Source organism: Bombus huntii, chromosome 10 (genome assembly GCF_024542735.1).
Source record: "Bombus huntii isolate Logan2020A chromosome 10, iyBomHunt1.1, whole genome shotgun sequence".
Classification (NCBI taxonomy): Eukaryota; Metazoa; Arthropoda; class Insecta; order Hymenoptera; family Apidae; genus Bombus; species Bombus huntii.
Genome location: NC_066247.1, coordinates 8,751,895 through 8,773,069, shown reverse-complemented (window position 1 = coordinate 8,773,069; position 21,175 = coordinate 8,751,895). Strand labels below are relative to the sequence as shown.

Sequence of the window (21,175 nt, the reverse complement as noted above, 5' to 3'; positions counted from 1 at the left end):
GCCAAAAATGGCAGGGCGAAATTGCTGGTGCCTGCTGCATTTTCGCAGCGGCTATTGTTACGGGCTGGACACGCGAATTTTCAGTCGCGCTTAGAGACCTCTCCCTTTCCCCTCTGGCCATTCATCCTTCCACTCTGTTTCACCATCGTCTCTCGGCCCGTTTTCGTTCGGCGAGAAACTAAATCGCCAGCCGCTTTCAGCTCTCGTCGCCACGCGTTAATTATAACCGATCCGATCCCATAAAGCGGCCAAATTTATTTCCCGAACCCGTCGAGACCGGGAAAATTATTTCGTCAAATAAATCTCGGACCGGTGGACCGGGGGCTATCGACGCGTTGAAACAGCACCAGGTACGAGATCGAAGAGCGCCACTGACTGAGATATTAGGAGCCGATACGCTCACTGATTTGTTAACAGTGCAACTATGGATCGCTATATTATAAAATATGGATTTGCATGAAAAAAAAATGGAAATGGAAGATTTATTTATAATGGTTGCAAAAAGTATTGACAGATACCTCTATTTTTCAATGAAGCGTCCTTTTATCAAATTTTACATATTTCACTTTGATGATATCAAATTTTTGTAGTCATACGATAGTATCGTTAAATAACACGAGATTTAATGTACTCGGACACAATTAATCGGTACGTAAACTATATAATAAATACAACGGCGTGTCGATATCTCTTGTAACGAATGTATATTATCTATGTTTATCTGATATAGCGATACATTTTAGCGTTAGTAATTCACCGAATAACGCAGAACGTTAAGAGTTAAGCATTAAGCGAGCAGAATCCGAACAACAGGAAACATTCGCGCTGTCTGAAGAACAGTAGTCTGACTAACGACTAAAGTCGAGCAAATAACTTCGGCATCCTTTTCCTCGCGACATCGCGGTCCATTTAAGCCTCGGGCAGAGCCCTGAGGGATCCTCGAGAGCTTCGATCGCCAACTTTTCTTAGAACTCGAACGCTGTTAAACACGTTCCTCTCTGCTTTATCCTTGTTTTCCTCCGACAAATGTACATCCTTCCTCGCCAATAACATTTTTACGTTCCCGTAAGTGTTCTCAAAGAGATTTTTTCAACATTTGTTCTGGAACATTCGCTGAAACTTGTTTGATACTGTTTTTACTTTGTTTAATAGGATCCAAGAAATATATTCATAGTTGTTCTGTTCTACGCACTGTTTCGTTAAAAATTGGTAGGTTCGGTGAAAAAGTGTTACGAATATATTCTTTTATTTCAAAAATTGAAAGATATATCCAAGCTTTTATGAAACATACGCGTAATAAATCAAATATTTCGATTTTTATTCTTGAAATATTTACATAAACATTTCCAAGCGTTTATGGCAACGCGTAGTAAAATATTTTAATGTTTCAAGGCATTTCTATTTGCCATTTTTTTTTGTTTTTGCTTTCCTAAAATCGAAAACAATTTGAACGCGATTTTATTTTGAACGTCCTCTTCTTTAAAATCACCGCTTGAAAATCAAAGAAATTGGTTGGTTCCTTTATATTCTGCGAGGCATACGCGCCATTTGTTCCGATCGATCGCGTTACGTCGGCACGGTTCTATTCAATTTCCGTCCATCTTCGACGCCTTCGATCCAGTTTTGTTTTTCAATCAACACTGGGGCCGACTGTAACTACCTGGTCATTTCACATTTCAGCGCCGAGCTTTCGTGCGGTAGCACGGGTGTACAGCATAGCGACGGGAATTAAATTTATCGAGATCCATCGAGATACATATCCGGGCAATCGGCGTGAGGGTGGAGCGACGAACAGGGGAGGGTGGATAACCGGTGGCTCGCGATGCCTCGTATGCAAATAAATCGTTATTCCGCGGTATTTGTTAAATCAACCAAATTATTCCGTTAAATCGCAGGCACCATCGTGGCTCGACGCGTTTAATCGATCACGATGACCCCCGATGAGTTATATGTTTTCGATCGAGAACACGGGATGTTACGGCCACTTCCGCCCGTTGTCTTCTTTCTCTTGTCCCATTTTCTACAGTTTTTTTGGATGAATCGTGATATAAAAGCTAATAGGTATTTTCTGTCGTTTAATGTTAGTTTTGTTTCTTTATTTTGCCACGTGGAATCGTTCTTTGAAATTAATTTTTAGTCTGATATTTCCGATGGCGACAGTGAGAGTATCTTTGCTTCTCGTATTTTTTCAAATTTTCTGTGACCCTTTATCTCTATTTTTCTCTCTATAGCGATGGTTATTTACCTCATGATGTACGCGTAACGCTATTTTACTTTAATTTCATTTGTTTTCAACCAGAACAATCTAATTCGATCTAATCCATTACAAACAACTAAACTTGTAGTAGAAGCAATTTGATTCTATCTAATCTGTTATAGACGTGTAAAAAGTCGTCCACGCCTATTTTACATTTATAGTGGCTGTTTCGTAATAAATAAGAGCAATCTGAGATTTCGTCGAGACAAATTATTTCCCGTTTAAAAGATTGGCCACTTTCGCCCCGTTTGATCACTTCTCGAACCGATATCTCCACCAAATTGGATTTCAGGTATCAAATTCCGGCTTCGAATCTTCTTCCACGACGTTCTTTAAGATTTGTGCTGGGAAAATTCTTAGAAAGACAAATGACGTCGATTAAAGTCCTGGATGGGGTTATTCGAGGAGCATATAAGAGTGTAACAGGGAAAACGGCATTCATTAGTTTGTCGTCAGACCTTCCATTGGTTATCGCGTCGGTGTGCCTTCATCTGATTTATGCTCGTCTTTTTGACTCTCTAAGTGAATACTCTACCACGTTGAAACTCATTCAACTTGTTGTGTCTTCGAAATGAAATCATCTAACTCTTTAGTCCATTCGATCCCAAAATTTATCATTTTCGGTCGATCGACGAGTTCGATTTATCGTAAATTATCTATTATAAAGGGTATATTTTCATTCTATTATTACAAACATTCGCAGAGTGAACGATTAATCTTAAGTAAATTTACTCTTCAGACCCTTTACTCTCAAGTGCTCGAAACACCGTCGGTTGCAGGGGAAACTCCATCATTGTAGAATGGTCCATCAATTTTGAAGTATCACTACTCTTCCCTCTAGCCCTCGAATCATTCTACAATTCCTCTATCATCGAGCATTCGACACAATACACAACCGCCATATTCCAAGAACCTGTCATCTTCATCCACGCGAATTCTCAACGTTATCTCATCGCTTCTTCGCCTCTCTACCCTGGAGTCTTTCGAAAAATCGGGCGAGGCATATTTCATCGTGTCCTCCTTAACATTGGATTTTTCTGCGACGAGATTCACCGCAGAATCAAGGATTCTCCGAGCGTTTCTCGGGAGTATCTCGCGAAATTGATCTATTTTCAAGGAATATCCAAAGAAAAAGATCGATCGCACGATGAAACGGACAGGATCGATCGTTATTCTGTTTTTCGACGAAATAATTGCCGTTTGCTGGATACGAGCCGTTGAACCGTGGCTCGATCATTTATGTTCACTCTTGTTTACACGCGCCGCGTACACGGCCAAATAATTCGTTCGCGTGCTGGGAAATTAATTACGAATTATAAGCGGAACATCAAATTGCTCTAATTAATTAATCCGTCACAATGGGCCCGAATATGTGTTTGCTTGTGTCGGCCGCTCTTCGCCGGCCTAATATCCGGCAACATTAATAATTCACTCGAAATAATCGCGCCCCGCTATTATTGTACCCCCTTGACATATCACGGGTCACCGCAAAAACCAATGGCTATTTTTGTCTCGCCCCACCCACGGTCATCGTTTTTGTTCTGGTTACCTTGGCGAGGTACGTTTTTGATTAATTCCTGGCCTGGAGAAAATTTGTGTGCACGCGTGTTTTTAGTACGAAATAGGTACGAGGTAATAACGAAGCGCCACCAAATGGATTGGCATTTTCTTTTTTTCTTTTTTTTAAGGAACAGAATACGTGGAATAGAATTGCGGATAGAATGTTTAGAATGTTCAGGGTAATTGTGGAATATTTCTGTATTTAAATTCGTGATACGCTAGTTAATAACGAAACACGATCAGACGAATTAGTTGTTACTTATTTGACATATCCTCGTGTTTAAAATGTTTAAGATGAATTCTGGAATATTTTTTTCTTTGCAATATCCGAGATAGTTGCACGATACTCTTATATTTATTATCAGGATATATACACGACACTCGTGAGATATTTTTAGATCGAAAAATCTATCGACTAATACAATTCATATATTTCTCCCGGAAGAAACGTCTTCCGAATACAAAATCTTCTTCACTCCGCACCCTCAATCTCCTCAAGCACTTCCTTAAATTCATTCACCTTCCTTCACATCCCTCGAATCACCCTTCTTCGCCTTTCCCTCTGAAATTATTCCTACAGCGAGAAACACCTCGTGTCAACGAGCTTACCTGAACGGCGAACGGGGTGAAAAGGTAAATGGAACGTAACGGAACGAGGGGTTAGAGGTTGGCGAGATGGAAGTCGAAGCGAGGGTGTTCCTTGTGGAACTTTAATCATCCAGTAAGGTCACGTAGCTACGGCTCGAGGACATACATATATAGCGGCTTGGAATAAGGCGTGAGAGAACTCCGACGATATACTTACGATATCCTTGTTCAGCTTCCACGTAATGGCGGAGGCGGGCCTCGAGTTGCCTGTGGTGCAGTTCGCCCGCAGCAGCTCACCCACTGCGATCCTTTCTTTCTCGATACCGATCGTCGGGTCCGTTTTCGGCGCGTCTAAGGCATAATAATTACGTTGTTTAGCACACGCGACTGCTAACTCGACGCCTGGCGTAAAGCCAGCTCTACACGTCGAGGCGTCGATGCGAAGAGTGAGCTGGAAGGGGTTGCGAGTGTTTTGGCAGATCTTTCTTGGTTGTAAATATATATATATATATATATATATATTATTTTTGGAGTCGGATAGAGTATTTATTGTTGTTATATATATTATATATAATTTATATATAATTTATGTTATATATATATATATTTCATTATATTCCATTTTTAAAAAGTCAAGCAAAATTTGATTTAATTAATTTGTAATGTTCAGTTTCTTGTTTCGATAGACTTGATCAACTTGCAATAGAAATTTACGTATTCGTGATACATTTAATCAATCTGACTTTTCAAATCTCGATAGAGTTGACTCGAGTTCAAAATTTATGTTTCGTGATCCTCCGACGCACAGTCGATAGATACTAACAACAATTCGTACAAATTACAGAATCTAACAATAATCCAGTTTAAAACTATTCCATTACTCATAACTACTTCACGTTTCTCAATTGCAAACCGTTCAATCCTTCGATACAATGGAACCAGTTTCTCAGCCCGTGGATAATTAAAGCGGCATCAATGTTCGAATTTCTATTCTGGAAAAGGGACGAGGAGAAAGAGAGTTCTTCCGGTAGTAGTTGAGGGCCGAGTCGCGTTCCTGTTGGAAGTCTTCCGCGAGCCGTCGAATCCAACATGAAAATGGGTGTCACGTAGGGGCGCACGTGCGCCGCATTACGGGATGGCGCTCGCGCGATTCAGCAACCAGAAGGATTTGTCTACTCGGTGAAACTTTTTAATTCTGAACCGAGTCCAGGCCGACCACTACTCACCTACTACTTCCATTCTGGCCCTGTTGATCAACGTGTGGTACGAAGGGCTTCCAGCAGACACCTCGCACTTGTACAACCCCGTCAGGTTCCTCGACACGTTAACTAATGTTACGTCGTTCGAGTTCGATTTGGAAACCTGTAAAATAAATCCAGATCGAACATCGTTGATAACGAATATTAGAATCAGTGCTGTTATCATAGATAAACGATTAGGATCGTTCTTAGAGACTGTCCTTGAAGCTGGACAATTGTCTATCAGCCAGAGAATATGAAATTGATTTTCCTCGTCTTTTGCGCAGACGGTATCGTTTAAAATTGTTTAACTAAATAGAAACTTGTCATTCTAACTTTCCTAACAATATCATTATACAAAACTACGTTCAGAAAAATTTCCTAAATTTCTTCTGAAACTCGCCAAGACCGAAAACGTCGATCGAAGTTTTATTTCGACTCGCGGTTTCCGTCTACCGTGTGTTAAAGTCGCGGGACCGGAAACCATCGATGCTTTGGTGAACGATGCTTCCATTCGGAAGGAAGAGGTCGAGGAGACGAGCTGCTTCGCTTGAAACCACCACGAGGATACTTTTACAGGCGATCGAGCCGCTCGAAATCTGATAGCGTCGAAGGAACTACCAGGAACTTTCTCTGCACCTCCTTCTTCTTCTTTTCGTTTCGGGTGATATCGTTCCGCCAGGAAGTTGACTCGACTCTCGGTTACAGGATTGATGCCCGACTAAAATGTATTCTTCTATCGGCTCGCCGGAAAATGCTCCACTCGCTTCCACGGATTCGATTAATTTCTTTCGAACGTTCGTATCTCTCGCGAACTATCTGCCATTCTATTTAACTTTTCGAAAATCAGTTTCCTGCAAGAAAAATGGACTGCCGCTGCTTGATGGAGCAGCCTACGAATTTGAAGATCGTCGATACAGCTTACAGTTCGTTTACAGCCATTCGTAATTCTTCGGACAGTTGTTACGATAAATTGATATTTCTGTGATCGAACAACGAAACAACAGACTGTGTTCCTTTCCATTGACAGGATAAATAGTACTTAATTACAGGAAATACAATAGAAGAAATGAATTGCATAGATGGAAAAATAATAATAACAAGACGATATCATGGTGATTACTTTCTGCATTTGTTTACGGAGAAAAAAAAGAATATACGTAGTACCATCTATTCACCGTAGTTTCCCAACAGATTACTCCCTGACAATCATTCCACGTTACAAAAATAAAACAAGAGACTCTTTTAAATTTCAGGGCACCCACCTACGGATTTCCAACATTGATAACAATCTCTCAGCAACTTTATAAACGAACCTTATTCACTCTGTCTCTTTTGTATAAATTTCGAACGGAAACGCGTATAATTTCCCGAATCTCTTTTCTCCTATCTTCTCCGCTCGCTTCGCTCGTTTTACTTTCCAGCTCGATTCCCTCCCCCCCCCCTCCCCCCAGAATTACTTTGTATTCCACGCGACTATCGACCTTCCATCTAACCCTCTCCCCACGTCTAAATCTCGATCGGACTATATTCTACCCCCTCGACCGACCCCTCGTCGTTGCAATCATTTATATGCATCGCGATGGTTCCCTCTGCCTGCTTTACAAACTACACCGGATACGGAAACAAGCTCTTTTCACCATTTCCTCCGCTTCTGATGGAATCGGCGGACCGACGAAAGAAACGTCCGCAGATCGTAGAAAGACGTTTCATCGATGGATTCTCGTTGTTCTTTCGAAATATCGAAAGATCGATATTTTTGTATTTTCGTCAGAAGACGAGAGTCATTTGATACGAGACGAATCAAGACAGTTCTGATCAAATAATCTTCGAATATTCGGATTTCCTTTTCATACAATTATTTTAAATATTAGATGAGCTATGGTTATTTTTATTTCATGGTATAGCCCATCACGAGGAACCGATAGCTTTCCACGAAGATTTACGAACGACTGAAGTCTCGTGTCGTCGATACGCCACCTTGTTTTTCGAACCATTCTCTACCTCGTACAGGCTATTCATACGCGTGCTGCTTCTATGAATCCTTGTCGCTAGCCGATCTTTTACCATTTGTTTGCTGTATTGGAGGAATAAATCAGGTTTCGTAGGAAGACAGTGTTATCGCGGTGGTTTGTCGTTTCGAGGAAGAACAGGCTGTTGGTTCTGATAATCCCGCTGCAGATAATCGATAGTGGTTGTAGATAAAACGATCTAAATAGTAATATTGGTAATACTAATCCATTAGAGACAAATATTTTGTTAAGCTTTCGCGGTTCTTCGTTTCGCTACATTTTACTGTCACGTTATTAAAATTCTGTTCTTTTTACATTGTATATGAGGAGAATTCTATGGATTTCCTTGATATTAGGTTGTTCGAAAAGTTTCTTTCGTTTCATAAGGTGATAATAGATGAACAACAATTTTTGTTTTATATTATTTTATTGAATTAAGTATGATCCATTTCGTTCTATTTCTATTATTATGTTCGTGCATAATTCAATAAACTAATATAAAACAAAAAACATTGTGCGTCTATTATTTCCTTATAAAACGAAGGAAACTTTTCGGACAACCTAATTATTTTGAGAAAGAAACGATTGATAAAAGCTGAATTGAAACGATAATTAGGACGAATACGAAGTCTTTGTATCTTAACAAATGTCGATACCAGTCGTATCTTCTTGGAACTAATGCACCGTCTCGGCCTTTTTAGCTATCGACGACTCTACAAAACGGCGTTGTCAGCGGAACAGCACCTCGGAAACGAGTGTGGAAATTTTATTAAAGATACCTATCGGCCAGCTGTATGCATCGCGCGAATGAAAAATTTGTTTTCCAATGTCTCGCTACCGAGTCGAAGTGGAATCGAATCGATTGCCTTGGTTTCGAAACTCTTCTATCTTGTCGGCATCCATTTGCCATCGTTCGCAAATAGCAGCCAACCTATCGATTCAACTAAAAAGTAGTTTACAGACTCTCTTTGCTTTCCTTAAGAAAAACTTCAGACCTAAATAAATTACCAAGGCTTTTTAAGATGGTTTGTTTAATATTTACAATTCATTTTAGTTTCACGTGACTAATTGGTTACTTTGCGGCTCGAATTATATATTGGATAGAACTTTCTTAGATTAGAATTACATATTAAATATAGCTTTTACAGAAGATTAGAATCGCGCATTAGATAGAATTTCTTACGGTTAGAATTAGGTGTTAGATAGAATTTTATCTGAAAGCTGTCATTTTCGCATGATCTCGAGGGCAAATAGAGCCGAAACGCGTCGCGTTTGCCTCTTTATTGCCTCGAAAATGTTTCGAACGAATTTCGATTGACGATACTATGTTTGGGCAACGTGGTGCTGGCTGGGTACAGCGTGAAAATGGAATCTAAACGCGCCGCTTTAACGTACTCGTATCCTTTTCGTGTTTACTTTGTATATCGTTTCTATCCATTTTGTGTTTTTTAAATCGCCGTTGCTAATATCAGTTTGTAAAGTATAAAACGTTAAGCGACGACGTACAACGTACAACTATGAGAAATGGAAATGAGAACAAAATACAATGGAGAGAAAACACGGGAGAAACAGAGATACTCGAAATGATATACGATGAAATATTTAGAAAATTATTCGATACAAATTATCCATCCTGCATTCGTGCGTTTTTAATATAAAAATTCGTATTAGAATACAGATCGAATATTTAGCATCGCAATTTTCACAGGCGTAAGAACGCTGTTTAAGCGCTCTACTGTTTTTCGATCTAACGAAAAGCGGCGGGATCACAAAGTTCTAAAAGTGCTGGCAATCCTTTGTAAGATAAAATGAACAAGCCTGACTAGTTTACTCTGGCGAGGATGGTGACATCAGGTGGATCCGATAAAAGTGGCGCGCGTCACATCGACGTGAAACTTTTTGCCAACCCCTGGGGGAGCGCGTAAGTGCGAAACCGAACCGTAGACCGGACGAAAGAAATCGATAGGGCTGATTTATAGCGCGAGCTACGACCGCGACACGACCCTTTGGAATCCCCATTCAAGTGGATTTCATCCCAGGTCGGCCGACTTTCTTGTTTTACTCGCCTCCAACTCCACGCCCCGACGTCCTTTTTTTCATCACAGTAATTTTCTTTCCACTCGCGCCTCCATTTAAATATTTCTCACGAATCGAGAGATTGTCGGAGAAAGGTCAGTTCTGATTGATTTTGATCCTGTGGTTGATCGAAATAGCGAGACAGTGAGGAAGCTTCTATCGCGAAATAGTTGAGAATACGAGCTTAAACTTCGCGAGGCAAATGATCGAATTTCAAATTTGGAACTGAATTTGATTTCTAATATTCCTTTCCCTTAAATGAATTTAAACAGCCTATCTTGAGATATAATTATGCTTCAAATATAATCTTCGAATATTTCCTGTGAAAAGAAAAAGAAAAAAAAATAGACAAGTTACGAACACTCTCGACAACACACTCTTGACAAACACAACCCTTATACCATTCGAAACCTCTAAAAACTCGCATATCCCTCGAACACTTGCTCGTTACACGGCAACTCTCGGGAGGGTTGCAAAATTTCCGCAGAAAACGCAGTTAGAAAGTTTGAAAAGCGCGACGATATCGCGGGAAGCAGGCGGTACAGTCGATGAGGGGAAAAACAGGATGCTTCACTCGAAGGCGGAAAAATCGGGCCGCTATTCGGTCTTATCTTCACTTGCTTTCGAAATACAGCCGGTAGACTGATAAATGGACGTCGCTAGTACGTGCTTGTATCGGCTTGCAAAAGAAGTTCGCAGCTTTTGCCGCTGTTTCCTCTTCGAACACGTCAACCTGCAGCGAAAATGCATCAGCTGAACGAAACGATCATCATGGAATTTTTTCTTCCAAAAGGAAAAACGGAATATTTTTCTGCCATATACTGCTGTTGATATAAATGCAAAGCAACAAGAAAAATTGGTGATTCTCCTAAAATTCTGATATATTTGGGACGAATTCTTGGCGAGAAATCATTTGCAATCTTGAAATCACCAGATTTGTTTGCCGAAGAGACTATCCTTTTCACTTTTTCTTTTCTCTTTTAAAGATTAGCCAAAGTTGCTTTCTCGTGGATTATTATCATCAAATGTTTTACAATAAATTAGGTACGTGGATATTTAAAAGTTGAATCATCGATAGGATACTATTTCCTCAGACGGGTCTGTAGGTAAAGTAACGCGAAATCTAACCAAAGGGATAGCACGAACTTCATGAGATTTTTCGTCATAAAGTTTTATCGAAGTGCTCGTTAAGAGTTTAATTGCGCGCATTAGTTGACGGATTCGGGCGCAACAAGCCGCGTTTTTGGCTTCCGCCTCCGGAAAGACACTGTTCCCAATTAATTAACAACGTTTCGTATCGACGGAAAAACTATGTCCACCCTCTTGCACAAACATAACGCCCATATATCTGCGCTAGCTTTCATCTCTGGCTCTCTGTTTCATACAAGTCGATAGGATTTAAATAGCCTACCGAGACATCTGTTAGTTGCTGAAATAATTTCATTCTTATTGCTGAAGAGATTTCGGATTTGTGGATTATTTACATATTACTACATGGACAACATTTTTCTAAATAAAATGCTGATTTCATCAGACACGCCTGCACTGTAGCAATTGAAGAAACAAAAATACCAAGCTTGTCGTTTTTGCATAACGTACATATGTTTCTTTCCCGATGAATTTCGTTTTATCCCTTCAACTGCTACGATACGGTGTTTTCAAACATTAAAACACTTGTAAATCTGGGTTTCACGTATCGATATTTGTATTTACGTCATTTGTGGAAAAATAAAGAAAAGAACCTGTATACTTGAACACATTTTTTCAACTGAGCTCCCCGTACGTTACAAATAGATTATGGATGTTTATACATTTGTAGAAAGTTTAAAACCAAAATGCATAGAACGTAATAATCTAATCTAAAAGTTAGTTAAATTAGAAGACGAGAAAAGAACACTCACATTCACGTGCATTCCATCGATGTTAAAGGTTTTGCACGGAGGATCTCCTTCTGGCAGGTACCGATAGAACTCCGTATCCTCAAAGTACCATTGCAAGGAGTACAATGTCAATCCTTCTAGATCGTAATGACAGGATAGTGTCACTGTGTCGCCCGATCGTACCACCGCTGGCACGTTGATTGTCAGATCTTTCAGTCCTGTTGCACCTATAATCAAATAATGCGACACAATTTTGTAAAAAAATGCGACTGCATCGCGTAACGGTGATTTCTATAAAGTTTAGGGAGAACATTGATAACAGAAACAGTAGCTGTGAAATACAATCCTATTTTATTCGAATCGCTGAACGTATACACGTAGATATATACGTTTTTTTTTAAATACCAATACATCATTTTGAGGATCGACCATTTTTATCGAAAAAGAAAAAAATTTCATTTCGATCAGGAGAGCAAAAAATGTAAAAAAATACTCGACTAACACGTATATATCGTAACGTATACTTACAAATTTGTATATCGCGTAACGGGTATCGGTTTCGTAGATTAATACTGGCCGCAGGGTTGTGTTACCAGTTAGAATGGCAAAACGGATAACCTTCGTATATGGCGTATTTTTCCATCCGCTGTGACGCGTTCGTTTTGTCGTTTTAATTGGCGATACGAGGTGAAATGCTTGAGAGTTCTGGATAAAAACCGTCGAATGACAAAAACCCGTCGTTCTACGGACGTTTTTGTAATTAGCTGCCCGGAGTGTAACCATAGTACGGTATAAAGCGCCACTTTATGACGCGTGTTTTATCGTAAAATATTGTAACTATCCACGACCATGTTATGTTCGTATTGAACAAAGAACTTGTAATTTCGAGAAATGATTACACGTTGCCGGAATGTATTACATAAACGTCAAAATTTGACACTTCAATTTACAACTTTTATAATGTCAAAGGGAGCAAAAGGCATTGTAAACTGGTACATTGTTCTCCGCGAGCCTCGGCGCTTTCATCCAGCCAGTTATTTATCGTTCTAATTAGTTATTCCACCCGGTAAGAATATAGAACGTACGACAATTAAGTCCCGTTTCTAGCGCTAATCTAATCGCGCAAGCAAAGTCCATTTAGTCCGCCAAGTATCTCTTTAAACGGATAAGCAACCCTCCGGCATTACGCGTAGCTTGGAAAACGTCTAATCTCAACACTCCACGGTTTCTACTCCCAGCTCTATCCATCCGTCGCACTCTGTTCCGATTTAATGTGGTCCTAACCTAACCCCTTGTTGGGTAGATGATACATTTACACTGTACATGTGAATGTTTGTGTAAGCGTTAGAGGGCGTCCAGGCTTAGTGGAGACAAAAGACTGTTGCCAGATGTTAGAAGAATCTAGAAGAGTCAGTTGAGAACTAGTGTGCGTGCAAGAAGGTTGTCGAGGTCTTCAGAGTGTAAGATATATATATAGCTGTTGTGTATAAAATAAAATAAACGATTTGTATTTCCGAATCCTTTCTTTACCTTAACATGGTAGCAGAGCGTGGTTACTAGTTTTACAAGCTATTTAGTGCGTGGTTTTTAGTCTTGCGAGTTAGTTCGAGTGAGTTTAATTAAAAATACTTCGAGCACGTAGGAACGCTTGAGTAAAGAATAGAAAACCAATTAAAATGGAAAGATCGGAAATTATAATACCGAGATTTGATGGCGAAGATTACGGTATGTGGAAGAAAAGAATAACGATGTTTCTGAGGTATAAAGAATGTGATATTGTTATAACTCGAGTGAAGACCGAAACAGACAATCCAGACTGGGACAAAAAGGATCTGAAGGCGATAAATATAATTTATAGTGCAATATCAAATACAATACAATTGGAATGTATTAGTGAGGGAAAAACTGCGTATGAAATAATGAGAAAGTTTGACGAAATGTACATAAGAGACAGCACTACAGGTCGTGTGCAGAAGGAGATTGGAGAGGATAAGTCTCGATAAATACAGTGATTCAGAGTCATTTTTTAGTGATTTTGAAAAATTAGTAAACGAATTAAAAAGTGCCGGCGCACAAGTGAGTGAGAGAGAAAAGCTAAAGTACATGCTAAATACGTTACCTGAAGAGTATAGCTACATAGCGGATATAATAGACGCAGTGAAAGAAGAGAATCAAGCGGTAGCGTACGTGAGGAATAAGATAGAAATAGCCGAAAGGAAAGATAAATCAAATCGAGGAGAAATGAAATATAATGCCTTTGTTGCGAAAAAGGAAGGATGCTTCAAATGTGGAAGAGTGAGACATTTTGCAAGAGAGTGTCAAAATGGCGTCCAAGCGGGAAGCAGTAACAGTTATTGGCGTGGGTCAACACGTGGTAGCAGTAGAGGAAGAGGAAACAAAAGCTATACGAGCATGGGACGTGGAAACTTCCATCGTCAAACAGCAACCGACACGAGTGAGTATGGCAACTCAGGAGCAGGAACTTGGATGGCAACAGCGCACGCAGCACACAGCAGCAGGATGAAAGAGATAAGTAATAATAAGATTATGTGGCTATTAGATAGCGGTTGTACCGATCACATAATTAACGATATAGATTATTTCGACAAATCTATCGACTTTAAAGAACCGGTAAATATATATTTGGGCGATAATAGATCGATAAAGGCAACAAAAGTAGGAAATGCTTAAGCTATTTCGAAGCATTTGGAAAGCGAAATAAAATAAATATGAGTAAAGTTTTTTATGTGAAGAAATGTCCGCAAACTTAATTAGCTTGGGCAAGTTAACGGATAATAATAATATGGTTATTTCAAAAGGAAATATTGCGAAAATAATAGATAAAAACAATAAACTTTCAGCTATAGCGGTCAAAGACAACGAAACATATAAAATGAAAAGTATATTGAAAGGGAAGGAGCACTTACTAAACAGTGCCGAATGTAGTGGTATGAATAAAAAAGAAAGAGAAAGAGATAGGGAACGTGAAAGAGATAGAGACCGTGACAGGGAAAGAGAAAGACAGGCGAAGAGGAACGAGGAAGATCAGAAAAGGAAAACAGCAGTGAGATTCACACAAATTATTCTAGAGACATTCCTTGTACATTTGAGGAGGCGATTTATTGTGAAAATAGTGAAGATGGTAAGAATGAAGAAAATTATAAGAAGAGGAAAAAGAATAGAAAATTGGAGAAGGGTAATGACGAAGATAGAAGCAGGAAAGGTAAAGTATCTGCGAGGAGCAAGGGCGAAAAATGTAACAAAAGTAGAACGAAGTGAGGAAAAGAAAGAGATAAAAAAATATATAGGACATTGCAAATAAAAGAGAAAAGAGAGCGATGTTGCAAAGAATATGATATGTAGAATGAATGAGTAGAGTTTGTAAATTATCAAGAATGATTTATGGGTTAAAAGAAAGTCCGAGGGATTGGTATGAGTGTTTTGATAGGTATGTAACGAGATTGGGTTTTAAGAAGAATAATGTAGAATTGTGCTTATATACTCATGGAGAGGGAGAAAATGTTGTTTATTTGCTAATATATGTAGATGATTTGTTAATCTGTAGTAAGAATAAAAAAAAAGGTTATTAACAGATAAATTTAAAATGAAGGATTTAGGTGAAGTAAAAGAATATCTTGGAATAAATATAGAGTATGATTATATCAAAAATGAAATGAGACTAAGCCAAACAAAATACATTGAATCATTAGCAAACAAATTGTATTGTACACCTATGGAGACAAATTTAAAGGTTGAAAAAAGCTGAGATAAATAGAAAGGACATTGGATACAGGAATTTAATTGGTGCATTGCTGTATATTAGTACAAATACTAGACCCGATATAAGCTATAGTATAAATTATCTAAGTAGATTTGAAGATTGTTGTAGCGAGACACATTTTAAATATGCTTTGCGAATATTGAAATATTTGTATCGGACTAGAGATTTAAGGTTACAGTATAAAAGGAATGAAAAGTGTGAAACGATAGATTGTTATATGGACGCTGATTGGGCAGGAGATCATTTAGATAGGAAATCTACTTCTGCATATGTAATTAGACTGTATGGAAATGTAATCAGTTGGAAGTCAAAAAAACAAAGGTGTGTGACAAAAGCCTCGACGTATGCAGAGTATGTAGCTTAGTGGAGACAAAAGACTGTTGCCAGATGTTAGAAGAATCTGGAAGAGTCGGTTGAGAACTAGCATGCGTGCGAGAAGGTTGTCGAGGTCTTCAGAGTGTAAGATATATGTATAGCTGTTGTGTGTAAAATAAAGTAAACGATTTGTATTTCCGAATTCTTTCTTTACCTTAACACCCCTTTATATCTTGTCCTTTGTTTTACATTTACAAAAATTTATCTAACGGAAAAAATTAATATTTATAACTTAACGCTTTCAAAGGAAATATAATATCTTTTCGTTTCGTTGTTTAGACGTATTGATATCCGAACAAAATTTACATTTTTTTTTATTATTATTTAATTTGTACTTTACAATTTGTCCAGCTGGACATTTGGTAAATTTTTCTAGCTTAATTGCTAAATAACGTGTGGATGGCTACCCCCAGCGGGATAACATCTTCGAGTTTGACTGTTTTATTTCTTTAGTGAAGTCAGTGGGGTGTTTTCTTTTTAATCTTCTCTTTATGAGAGTTTTGCCCGCTTCAGTAGCCAGCTGGTTTGGATGTGTTGCCGTTCTTTCCTTGTATTTTTCTGCGTACCTGCCGATTTCTTCTTTGACTTTTGCTTTCTCTTTGAGTATTTTTAAGTCTTTGCGTAACTTACATTTAACACTGAATTTCATGTTTTTGGAGGACTGCTTCGTTCAATGATAATTTCTTTCATTTCGATATCCGGATGAGACTTTATTTTTAGGACTTGGAATTGGCTATAATTGACGGCTTGTGCGGTGTACCGTCAGTTGCTCTTCCTTATCGTACAATCGGAGGAACGTTTATTTCCAAAAAGAAGCTATCACGAAAAAAAATTATTTTCCAATCGTAAACGCCTTCCACCGAACAACTATAAATTCCATTCCATCGATACTCTAGAAGCACGCGAACTCAATCCGAAGGTAAAGATATTCCTAAATATACCATTTCTGTTCGCTGTTCCTCGAAGAAACATTTTAAAGCTGGCATTCGTTTCCTGAAAACCTATATCTCGGAATTTCCATGCACTCTCGTATGGTTTTATCGAGAGACTGCGTTCTTGTTTGCCCTGCCATTTGTCTACTACGGCATTATTCGGTTTCCGATTCAAGGGAATGTCGACTGGTGTAGACGTATCGTATCCTCCTATTCGTTTGTTTCCTTTCTAATTTCATCATTCTCCTTCGGTGCAGAGAGGCGCATCGTGAAAGAAAGTTCGAAAAAAAAAAAAAAAGAAAAAATACACGCTGCTTTGTTCTCTATGTAGATGAACCGAGAGAAAAGAAATTGATTTTTTCCTAGTATGAATCCAGACTAGTCGCAGATGTTCCATTTCGTGTAGTCTGTTTTCCTTTGTATCGAATTCGTGAAATAGAATCTGACCGTAGAATACGAATCTACGGTGAGTTTTCAACTCAGAAAGCTTTCTCCCTGGTCACGCTTCAAAAGCGAAACTATCATTATCAAACTATCACTGCAGAGGCGTCCATTCTCGACGTTTTAATTATTGTTTTATCCGTGTGCTTGTACATAAAATTGCCTTCTTCGTGGACGAGAATAGAAGTTTCAGATTGAATCGTGCACTGAGCGCGATAGGTAAGTAGCGTAGATTGTATGTACATTTAAAGTGGTTGGAAATAAGGACAAAGATTTGTAAAGAAAGATGGAATGGCAGAGAATAAAATATATTTTGAAATTTGTTTTATACATTTTTCTGCATCCGTGTATATAAAAGAATTCACCTGCTTCTTTAGAATAGTTGTAGACTTTGAATTAATTGACTACAAAAAAATTTCGATTTTTTCTTTTTTTTTTGTATGTTTCCAAAACCTTGTCGAATATTTTCTCAGCGAAGGATATGAAGCGAAATTTCAAACAAAAAACGAAACGTTTTTCTATTATTTCAAGCAGCGAATCTTCTTTGCACGAATAAATAAACAGGAAGTGCTCCATCCGGAGTGGAAATAAAAATTGATAGTTTTCGAGAGTATTTTTCGAGGCAGAAATCGGTAGCTGGTAGTTGAAAATCTCCGGGAATCGACCCGCCCGGGGAAAAAGAGAGCAGTCGCCTTTAAATTTCGCAGAGTGGCGGAGCTTTCGCGAGCAGCTTTTAATTCCCGGATAATTCGACGTTCACGTGGTCGTCGAAAAATCGTCGGCCCCGATATTCCCATCGGCTTTCTGGCCATTGTGCCGGGTTAAAAAGACCCTTCGTCGCCCGTTAAATATCGATTTTAAAGGGAAACGAGCGCGACACCCCCGTGAGAGACCTCGTGTGTGTTTTTACGCCTGCTGTTTCTATGAATTCAGTTAAACGCACACAGATGGATAACCTAGTCCTTCGTTTCGATACAGACTTATTCAGCTATGAACGTTCCCACGGGGAGCCCGTTTCTACATTTCTCCATCCAGCCAGTGGGATATGAGCCGAACGATATTGCCAATTCTACGTGCCACGACGGAACAATAACTCCACTCTGAAGAATTATCATCTCCCTCGTGTCTCCTTAATCCTTTCTTCTGTAGCGTAGCGTGAAGGATCTTGGAATATTTGCGCATATTCTTCCGTCTTTTTACCTTGTCAGGGTAACTAATATCGTATTGTTTGTTAGTATACAGTTGGTATGTAGTATGAAAGAAAAATTCAGGAGAGTCGAAAAAACTTAGAAACGCGTTTTCACAATTTTTCCACGTCGACTAGACAGCACAGCCTTTCCTCCTCCTGGTATATGTTTTAAATTCAGACAACTTTCGCAGTTCCCCGTCAAGAGTTTGACCGATGTCCGTGTTTGTGCCGAGTTTAATTAGCGCGAATGTGTCTCAGTTGCGATAAGAAAAATTTTGGTTGCTTTTCAACGATGTAATACGACGTCTGGAACACGTCTCGCGCATTTGATTTGTATCTATCAGCGATCCAAATTGACATATCTAAGAAGCTATGACGGATCACATGTTGACAGCCGTACTAACAATCGAAGTATTTCAAGCATTCGATCGATTCACATTCACGTATAGCGTGCAAATTAGTCCGCCAGTTTCAGTATGCTAACTGGAATTCGGTTAGCTTGTGGTGAAAATCGAACGCGCTTGCTTTTCACGTATTTGCACGAGATAATTAGTGATTGGAGGCAGAGGATGGACACATTCCTGATGCAATGACGATAAATTGGAAAATATTATTCATCGCTTTCTGAATGAATAAGATAATGTACTATTATTAATTACTAACGTTAAAATCGCATGCTTTGTTCAATTGTTTAATTTCACAGTAATAAATATAACCTTAATTTAAAAAAATCAATTATTTCATTAGTTGCTACGATACATATGATACATTGATTTAACAATGTAGCATGGGTTTAGCAAGTGATGTATGTTTTTTACATGAAAGTTATCTACACGACTCGTTGCTAAAATGGTTATTTTAAAGTAGAAGCTAAAATCAATCATTTGACACATTGTCTATTATGACGGATACCTACGCTGTATCGATTCAATTATCTAAATAATTTCTCTTCGCAACATTTTTTACATTTTAACCTTTGCTTGTCTCTCTTGCTAACTAACTTTCTAAAAACACGTATCAATTTATTTACCCCAAGATCGCGTTAAAATAAATCCCAGGGCGCAAACGTCTCGAATTTGCTTAATTATGGTCGAGATATCGATATTATTCGAAACGGAACAGCAAAAATACAGTCAGCAAAAACTTACGAGGCGTTTTTATCAGCTCTAATTGGTAGCTCGGGAAAAGAAAACCGTATGATTACACTCAGTGAACATTTTGATTTTTGGTCGATTAACATGCAGTCACAGAATTCTCGTAAAAAAGTTTCGTCTTTTTCGTTCTATTATTGAATATTTTTCGCTCTCTCTCTCTCTCTCTCTCCCTCTCTCTCTCTCTCCCTCTCTCTGTCTCTCATGAATAACCACCGATATGCATCTGTATTCCGTAAAGAGAATTCGTTAATCACTTAAATTGATAAACATCAATGGTACAGTCGACGAAGCGTGGCCTCCAAACTTTTTGTTTATTATTCTATTCGACCGAAAAGCGGGATATCAAATCAAACATACCTATTATACTTTCAGGAGAACGATTACAAAAATAATTTTTCTACATAACTTGTGATTTTTTATGATATTGATCGAACAGTTGGAAAAATTAATTAGTAGTAAACAATAATACCGGGTTGATGGATATAAAATGTTTTTTCAGGTAAATCTTATCTTTTATGATGACTAACCAGTTTCATTGTTCCATATTTATGAGAATTTAAAACTTTATACAATAAATTCAAAATTCTGAGAATATAATTATGATCATTTGTTTCAAAATAATTTATGCATTGAAAAATTGTCTACGAGCAATAAATGTCTTTAATAATTCAATATAAATGTATAGTTCATAATTCCAATCAACTTTTATGGCACTTTTCCTACATTTCAACTGATTAAAGAACAATGTGAATATTCTGATTATCCATGATAGCCAATAATGAGATTTTGATATTTTTATTGTAAATTTTCTGAATATTAAATACACGCAACCTATAATAAAATTTAATTAAGTTTAATGGGGAGCATCGCAGGTATATTAAATTCAAAGTTTGTAGAAACATTATTTTGTAGTCATAAAAATACAAAAATTTAATCAATATATTCAATTTAAATCCCAAACAGGAGAGAAACAAAATTAGTATGAAAACCACCATTAAAAAAATTTGGGCGCATCTGGTAGTAAATCGTAAGTAATGTCAATTTGCACAATCGCAATAATCGTTAATAGTATCGGTTCAGAGGATAATTATAACAATCTCTGATCGCATAACAGATTCCGTGCACGTGAAAAAGTAATCGCGACTCGCGGATGCTGGGATTGCTTCAATTTCATGTTGCCTACTAAGTGAAATATAGGATAGACCGGCGAAATAGCCTTGTTTGAGCTGGCCTCGGCCTAATTACGCGGATAATTATCGGCGCTGATTGGTAGGCGGCTCGTCGGTACGACCCGCTAATGAATATGGATAAATAGTAAGTGGACCAATATTGGTTTTCGCCAAAACCGCCGCATAGTGTAATATAGTCGATTTATGGGGATTGAAAGTCATCTAAATTCTAGTAAAAAAAAAGTACAGTCTATCACGAATGTTCCGTGTAGTGCAGCTCATAATTATTCGATAGATATATCTATTGAATTATTGTTCGCTTCTACTATATAAACTAACAAGTATAAAAACTTCAGTTTTCATAAAAACTTACTATACTACACTATAGAGACTAATTAGTAAATTAAATTTCATATAAATACATTTATCGGTTTCTTTGCTATATATATGTACATATTCGATATTTTTTAATTTTCAATCTCATATATGTATAGAGTATATGTACAGTTTGTTTGAAAAATAG

The 21,175-nt window shown here is 38.1% G+C and overlaps 1 protein-coding gene across 1 annotated transcript in view; it reads right to left on the bottom strand.

Annotated features, from left to right (window-relative positions):
• The window catches only part of LOC126870171 (uncharacterized), a 135,601-nt gene that overhangs the window by 29,943 nt on the left and 84,483 nt on the right, over positions 1-21,175 (bottom strand). The window contains exons 2-4 of the mRNA XM_050627657.1: positions 11,633-11,838; positions 5,632-5,767; positions 4,623-4,756 (exon numbers count right to left, since the gene is read on the bottom strand). Coding sequence (XP_050483614.1) covers positions 4,623-4,756; positions 5,632-5,767; positions 11,633-11,838 — 476 coding nt within the window. The remainder of the gene's footprint in view (positions 1-4,622; positions 4,757-5,631; positions 5,768-11,632; positions 11,839-21,175) is intronic.